General features: G+C 39.6%; 1 protein-coding gene across 2 annotated transcripts in view; it reads left to right on the forward strand.

Annotated features, from left to right (window-relative positions):
- Ca-Ma2d (Ca[2+] channel Muscle-specific alpha2/delta subunit) overlaps positions 1-7,694 on the forward strand; it is a 95,782-nt gene extending 88,088 nt beyond the window's left edge. Inside the window, exons 12-15 of one of the 2 annotated variants that reach the window (XR_010949452.1) lie at positions 3,453-3,546; positions 3,610-3,801; positions 3,852-4,031; positions 7,454-7,694. Coding sequence is in view for 1 of the 2 variants with exons in the window: in XM_067765240.1 (XP_067621341.1) it covers positions 3,453-3,546; positions 3,610-4,031; positions 7,454-7,561 (624 nt within the window). In the remaining variant the exon portion in view is untranslated. Of the gene's footprint in view, positions 1-3,452; positions 3,547-3,609; positions 4,032-7,453 lie in introns of both variants that reach the window. The other variant, XM_067765240.1, reaches the window with a different exon arrangement.
- The last annotated feature ends 390 nt before the right edge of the window (positions 7,695-8,084 follow it).

An 8,084-nucleotide genomic window follows, 5' to 3' on the forward strand; every position in this document is an offset into this window, starting at 1 on the left:
TTTGAAAAATGCCTAATGCACTATAATTGCTGCCGTCGCAGCAACCGTGTGTCCGTAGAATAAAAAACAGCCCCGTTTAGGAACCGTCAGCCATCCCGGTACCACTTTCGCATTACTTCAGGGTGGCGTTCCATATTTCTCATTTTTTAAGTGCCTACTGTTGTCCCTGCGTCCAGGTTCCCGATATTTGCTCTGAGTGTCGATTTAATCGCCACTGCTTCGCATGCGCATTTCTCTGCGCTCCCTCTCAGCATCCATCAGGCGTTTCATTACTATAAATGCCATTTTGCTCACTGCAGTCCAGCACTCTTTGCTGTTGCACATTTGTGATACTAAATTTCTCGTGGTAGGTTCCTCCCCAAAGACTCCATGCAAGGCGAGTCTCTCCTCGTGGAACATGACGTGTTCTGCGTTTTCTAACTCCGTGGTACACATTGGGCAATGAGGATCTTCCTCTATCCTACGCTTCCATAAATACTCTTTGAAACCGCCATGTCCACTCATTATCTGCGTGAGATGGTAGTTCAGTTCGCCGTGCTTCCGCTCATTCCATTGAGCTACGTTCCAAACTAGCGATATTAGTGTAGCTAGTAAGTCCACTGGGATTTACCGGGTTAGAACCAGGATCGCGTCGTCGGACTCCGTCCGATAAGTACTTGCTATTCTTAAAGCAGCAAGTCGGTACGCTGCTAATATATATTTTTGATGTGTCCGTTTAGATCCATACCACACTGGTGCTGCGTATAGTATTATTGAACTGGTTACTGTGGACAATAGCTGACGTGTAGCTTCGCTCGGACCACCAATGTTAGGCATTATTCGCATAAGTGCTGCATTAACATTGGTAACTTTCTCCCCCGCCGCTCTGAAGTGATCTTTGAAAATTAACATAGAGTCAATGTGCACTCCTAAGTATTTTAGAGAATCCTTTGAAGTGACTTGATGATCATCGACAGTTAAGACTAACTCGTTTGCCGACCGTTTGGAGCTTACTAATACCACTTCCGTCTTTTGGCTAGCCAACTCCAGTCCCGTATTGGTCAGCCATTCCTTTATTCTTGCTACGGCGTCATTACATAATGCTTGAAGCAGATCCAGTTTTTTGGCCACTACTACCACTGCAATATCATCAGCATATCACAATTTGCGTGTTTTCTGGTAGATCAATCTTTAGCACCCCGTCATACATAACATTCCAAAGCGTTGGACCGAGAACAGATCCCTGTGGGACGCCTCCAGTGATTTTGTACTCTTTTTCTCCTTGATCCGTGTCAAAAAGAAGTACTCTGTCTTTAAGATAGCTACCTATTATTCTGCTTAAGTAAGCTGGTGTGCCGAAGCTTTGCATCGTACCATTATATGCATGCAGTTCGCAGTGTTAAAAGCATTCTTGATGTCCAACGTAATCATTTTGGCCTTGAGAGATAGCTTCTCTAGCTATATTGACGACTGTTTGTATTGCATCTACGGTGGATCTTGATTTGCGAAATCCATATTGATTATTCGATAAGCTACCTGATCTTTCTAGAGTCAGCTGTAGGCGCTCACTAATTATACGCTCGAAAATCTTTCCTAGGGAACCCAGCATACAAAGTGGCCTATATGAGGATCGTTGCTCCGGCTGTTTACCACGTTTCAGCAATAGGACATGTCTTTGTCGTTTCCTCGGGCGAGGGAACACGCCTTCTTGCATACAGGCATAAAAAAGATCAGTAAATAATGTTGCCCTAGTTGTGGTCGCAGCTTTAAGAGCTATGTTTGGTACTCCATCGGGTCCTGGGGATTTGTTATCAGCAACTCTTTTTGCAGCGTCCAGCACCTCTTGCTCTGTAATTTGCGGAATTTCCGTACTTTCTAGATCCTCGCTTGAATAAGTCCGTCGATCTTGCGCCGGGAAAAGTGTTTCACAATAGTATTCATCAGTATCGGTCACGTAGGTTGCTGTGATATCTGCCCTTTAACTTTGCTCTGTAAGCTGATCCCCAAGGATCTAGGTCGACATTATCCAGCAGTTCACTAAAGCATATCTTCTTGCTCTTTTTTATGGCATTTCTAAAAGGGGGTCGCATTTGACTATACTCGCCCTCAGTATCATAAAAAAATACTACATTAGTGCCTTTCTGAAATATAAAGTAACGTGCATGAATATAACACCTGCGGGGTGTGTTTTCTTTTGTGGGTGAGGTTGTTATTTCCTTTTCCTGAGAGCAAATGGAAAAGTTTTCGTCAATAGAACGGAATAACTGGATCTTCAGAGTATCACTCTGTACACAGCTACGGAATATGGAAACAGACTGTTGGTGTAATTGAGATGATTGACGAAATGGAACAATATCATGAAGTTGTGGATGAGTTTATGGAAGGCTTGTAATACGAAAACTCAAGTTTAGGGGCTTAAAATATACCCGCGGCAGGTTTGCTTGTCGTAATATGCGACTAAAATACCAAATTCATTCAAGGGGTTGTGTAGCACAACCCTTTCAAGGGGTTGCTAGCACAACATAAAGCTTCTCCAACCCAATTGTCAACCTCACATACCCGTGGCGAATACTGTTTCTTCAACAGCCGAGGCTCTGACGACCCAAAGTTCCTTGTAGATCTAGGGGGCGGGAGGGCGGTATGACATAGAAGGTTTCATGTTGTCATACCAAATCGTTCCCGAGATGGTCGGGTACTTTAATGGTGCTTGTTACAGGAACGTACCGAATCTGCATGCGGCAAAGGACCATCAACATCGACAATACTCCCCAAGGCCTTCGGGGAGTGTCCTTATCGCTACAAAAACAGGTAGGCTCGACAAGCATTGTTCTGACTTCCTCTATCTATCCACCTGCCTCTCCTCCGTCTATCCCTCTTCTTCCTCTCGTATTTCCTCTCCCCACTTCGCGCTAATCGGCACGTCAGTTTCCTTTCATTCTTCCGTGCATCTTCCCGTTTTACCTCTTACTCTTCCCGTTCTTGCTCTTATCCAATTCTAAGTCTCACTATTACTCTTTAATCTTATCCTTATGTTGTTCTTACTCTTCCTGTTAACCTCTCTTCCCGATATCCTCTAAACATTACCCTTAATCTTACATTTACTCTCCCTCTACCTAATAAAGAGGACATATTATTCCGACTTCTCTCTAACTTCCTCTACATTTCCTTCCCATTTCCTATGTTTTTTCTTCTTTTTTCTTTCAGGTCTCCGTTGCGAATGTGGGATATATCGAGTTTGGCTTTTTTCCGCACATTTCATTACTAAAGTAGTAAAAAAGTAGCATAAAAGTACCAAACATCGTCCCACCCTACTCATGACCGGATTATGAGGGCCTTAAAATTTGTGTTGTTGTACTACTGACTTCACTGTCTGGGTTTATTGCGTCATGGAAAACCCAGAAACAAACCTAATAAATTTTCGATAGCAAAATTGTTTGTATTCATTTTATTTCTAATAATTTTTTTTTTACTAGCCAATACGGCTATTAAGCTTAGGCTGGCGCTGGTTTGTCGCTAAACTCTTCTGGCATTATACGCGCATCAAGTGGTGGGTCGATGGTGCACCGTGTAAGTGATTGATTACTAAACAAAAAAGAGAATATTCATAATAAACTTTTGCACAATTTCTAGTCCTAGAATATTCCGATGAAATTGATGATGATTATGAAGCCGTTCCTGATGCCTTTCCCGGTCAATCACAGAAACCAAAAGATATTACTGACGATGGTAAATTATTGTTTGAGAAAAAGAAACCAGAACCGGTGTATACGCCATGTGATACACGTTCTACGTTGTATGTCCTACAACCGAACTCACTCGAAGGTATTAACGACTATATAAAAGTGCCATATTCACGTCCGTTTTATTTAAAGAAAATACCAAATACCAATCTTTTGTTGGTGGTGGTAAACGTTTTAATGCCATCGAAAGGTATGCGTTTAAGTACGGAACCCGAACGTCTCAATTATGATAAGGTATTTCCATGTTATAAATTAAATATGAGCTTCTACGAGCGCAGACGTATAGAGGAATGTTTTACGCAACATCCAGAGGTGAGTAAATTTCAAATTATAGCATTATATGCGCTTATTTTTAGAATAAGATCTATAATGACTTCAACGTGGGAGGAGCTTACGTTTTTATACCCAGCGTGCTTTGCACACAGAGTATATTAACTTTGATTGGATAACGGTTGGTTGTACAGGTATAAAGGAATCGAGATAGATATAGACTTTCATATATCAAAATCATCGGTATCGAAACAAATGTTGATTGAGCCATGTCCGTCCGTCCGTCCGTCTGTCCGTTAACACGATAACTTGAGTAAATTTTGAGGTATCTTGATGAAATTTGGTATGTAGGTTCCTGGGCACTCATCTCAGATCGCTATTTAAAATGAACGATATCGGACTATAACCACGCCAAATTTTTCAATATCGAAAATGTTAGAAAATTAGTAAAATTCTGGGCAATGGGCGTTGCACCGCCCACTTTTAAAAGAACGTAATTTGAAAGTTTTGTAAGCTGTAATTTGGCAGTCGTTCAAGATATCATGATGAAATTTGGCACCACTTACTACTATTACTATATATGTGCGAGCCCGAACACGCCCACTTTAAAAAAAAAAATTTTTAAGTCAAATTTTAGCAAAAAATTTAATATATTTACAGTATATAATAAATTATGTCAACATTCAACTCCATTATTGTTATGGTGCAACAAAATACAAAAATAAAAGAAAATTTCAAAATGGGCGTGGCTCCGCCCTTTTTCATTTAATGTATCTAGAATACTTTGAATGCCATATGTCGAACAAAAATTTACCAATCCTTTTGAAATTTGGTGGGAACATAGATTCTATGACGATAACTGTTTTCTGTGAAAATAGGCGAAATCGGTTGAAGCCACGCCCAGTTTTTATACACAGTCGACCGTCTGTCCTTCCGCTCGGCCGTTAACACGATAACTTGAACAAAAATCGATATATCTTTACTAGACTTAGTTCACGTACTTATCTGAACTCACTTTATCTTGGTATAAAAAATGGCCGAAATCCGACTATGACCACGCCCACTTTTTCGATATCGAAAATTACGAAAAATGAAAAAAATGCCATAATTCTATACCAAATACGAAAAAAGGGATGAAACATGGTAATTGGATTGTTTTATTGACGCAAAATATAACTTTAGAAAAAACCTTGTAAAATAGATATCTCGAAAAGGCGTCCACCTATAGAACTAAGGCCCACTCCCTTTTAAAATACTCATTAAAACCATTCATTTCATACCCATATCGTACAAACACATTCCAGAGTCACCCCTGGTCCACCTTTATGGTGATATCCCGAAATGGTGTCCACCTATAGAACTATGGCCTACTCCCTTTTAAAATACTCTTTAATACCTTCCATTTGATACCCATGTCATACAAACACATTCCAGGGTTACCCTAGGTTCAATATCCTACATGATGATTTTCCCTTATTTTGTCTCCAAAGCTCTCAGCAGAGTATGTAATGTTCGGTTACACCCGAACTTAGCCTTCCTAGATTCCAGAAAAGTATGTATATCCACAGTCACAAACTGCCGCACTTTCTGAAAGCTTATTTTCATTGGAACTCGTTTATACGAAATTGATGCTTGTGTATGATTATAGAACTTTTTGAAGGCTTATGTTCCCTCTAGACAACACTTAGCATATATAAGGTTTTGTTTCTATGTCGACGGCTGAAAACAAGCAACAGGTCGTCCTCTTGATAAAAAGTGCAATTAAAAAGGCCACGAGCAACAAGTTGCTCATCATACCTGTACTGATGTAAGGCTGAGAATCAGGAACGATGTCGAGAGAAGATGAGATTCATGATGAGGTCCATGGAGTGTTCGAAAGAAAAGTTGTCCAGTAGCAGGTATAATGATGAGCTGTATGAGCTTTACGTAAATATGGCGATAGTGCAAAGAATAAAAGGAAGGTGCTCCGGTCATGAAAGTACAATCAACTTATAAAAACTGCAACGTCATCTGCTTACGCCTAAGCTTGACGGTTCCTTCATTCCTAGATATTTTGTACAAGATTTCTCCTGCAGGGTCACCCCTCATAGTTTAGACCTAGTCCAATCCGGGACCTTATATATGTTGGTAAACAAGATCATATCCGTTTTCTACGCGTGACCGTTCAACCCTACATTAAATGCCTAGGTATGTATGTATATATATGCTAATTTTTGGACGGCGCTAATCACTTATGACAACTGCAACGTAATCGAGAATATCTAAGACAACTCCTAAGGCGTACTCCTTATATTCCAAGCCTTCTCTATGTTAATAACCATATATGGGGTGCCTACCAACTTGTCTTTGGTGTACGCATGTTATGTTGTGGAGAACAGTTTTCCATCCATGTTGGACTTTACTCGTGTGTATATAAATCTCTCAGGCTCTCAAAGATTTCTAGCAGAAAGGATGTTACGTTAATGGGCCTGTACTCTTTGGGATACATATGACTGATATTTCCCTTTGGTATGAAAACGAAACGAGCAGTTTTTGAAAAATGGGGTATATGATTCAGTCTTATGCACCCGTCGAGCATTATTTAAAGCCATTCCACGATCGCTCCACTCGAAACTTGTAGCATGGTAGAGAATATACCATCTGCCCCCTTCGATTTAAACCTAGAAAAAGTCAAGCACGACACTACCCAATCCGTGCTCATTATCTCTCGAAGGAAAATGTGCGTCAAGAAGAACTTCAAGAGAGTCTTCACTCAAACTTGACTGTTCCGCGTTATCTCTTTATTAGTCGCTGCACTACATTTTCTATTGGTAGGACTTTCCTCAACGGCGAGGTTTCGCTGGAGCACTCGGTATCAACACAGACATTTTTTCATTAGGCTCTCTTCGCCAAGTGGATTTCACACTTGTAGATACTCAACAGATCCATATTCTCGTCCTTGCATGCTTCGCTTTGCGCGATCTTAGCTAGCTTAAACGATTTTTTTTTTTTTGAATGTCCGCGTAGAACATATTTTTTTGTTGTTGTTTTAGCGATAAAGACACTTCTTGAAGGTTTTGGGGAGTGTTATCGATGTTGATGGTCCTTTGCCGAATCTAAGTTCGGTACATTCCGGCAACAAGCACCATTAAGGTACAAGCCCGACCATCTCGTGAACGATTCAATATGATGACATTAAACCTTCTAGGCCATCCCGCCCCACCCCACAACCCTTACTTCGATGAAGAGCTTGTGGTCGCCAGAGCCTCGACTGTTAAACAAATAGAACTGATCACGGGTAGGTGAGGTTAACAATTGGGTTGGAGAAGCTATAAACTGCGCTGGCAACCCTTTAAAAGGGTTGCGTTACACAACGCCTTGAAAAATTTTCTCGAGAGCTATTTTCAGGCAATTTTTTACCGAGATTTAGCTTATAAAATGCACACAAAAATTTTAATAAAATAAATTTTTCTCTCCACTTTTAGGAAGCAAAATATACATATTGTGGCGATGCGGCAGCCCTGCGTTTGGATATTGTTAATGTCCTAATAACCGTATTTATATTTTTATTAACGCGCTATTTACGCACTTAAATGTTTGTAAACACATTTTTTTAAACTATCGAACGAAAGTATAAATGTAATAACAAATTTTTCGACAAAAACCTACTGTAGCCCCCCAACAAAAAAAAATCCCCAAAATAAAATTTAAAAATCTCCAAAAAAATGTAAAATGTCTTAAAAAAATTAGCACAATCCTATTTACTGTACTTTATGGACTATAAAATGCTACTGCGTGCTATCTTATGTGAAACACCATGTAGACTTCAAAAGAAAACGCCAAAAATAATACCAAAGCAGATAATTGAAAAGTGGCTAAAAAGTAAAACTTTTTGAATTTTTTTTTAGTGTATACACTTGTAAAACCGTATATTCGAGACCAAAGTTAACTTTATCTTTTGCTTTCCGATGATAATCAAGGTTTTTAATAGACATAACACTTCTTTAAAGCATTTTTTCATTTAAAAAAAAAAAAAGAATTTAGATACATAAATATATAAAATTAACCCGTTCAAAACCACACATTTCAAAACTACGTTGAGCGCATAATTGAAGA

Source organism: Eurosta solidaginis, chromosome 2, assembly GCF_040869045.1.
Source record: "Eurosta solidaginis isolate ZX-2024a chromosome 2, ASM4086904v1, whole genome shotgun sequence".
Taxonomy (NCBI): Eukaryota; Metazoa; Arthropoda; class Insecta; order Diptera; family Tephritidae; genus Eurosta; species Eurosta solidaginis.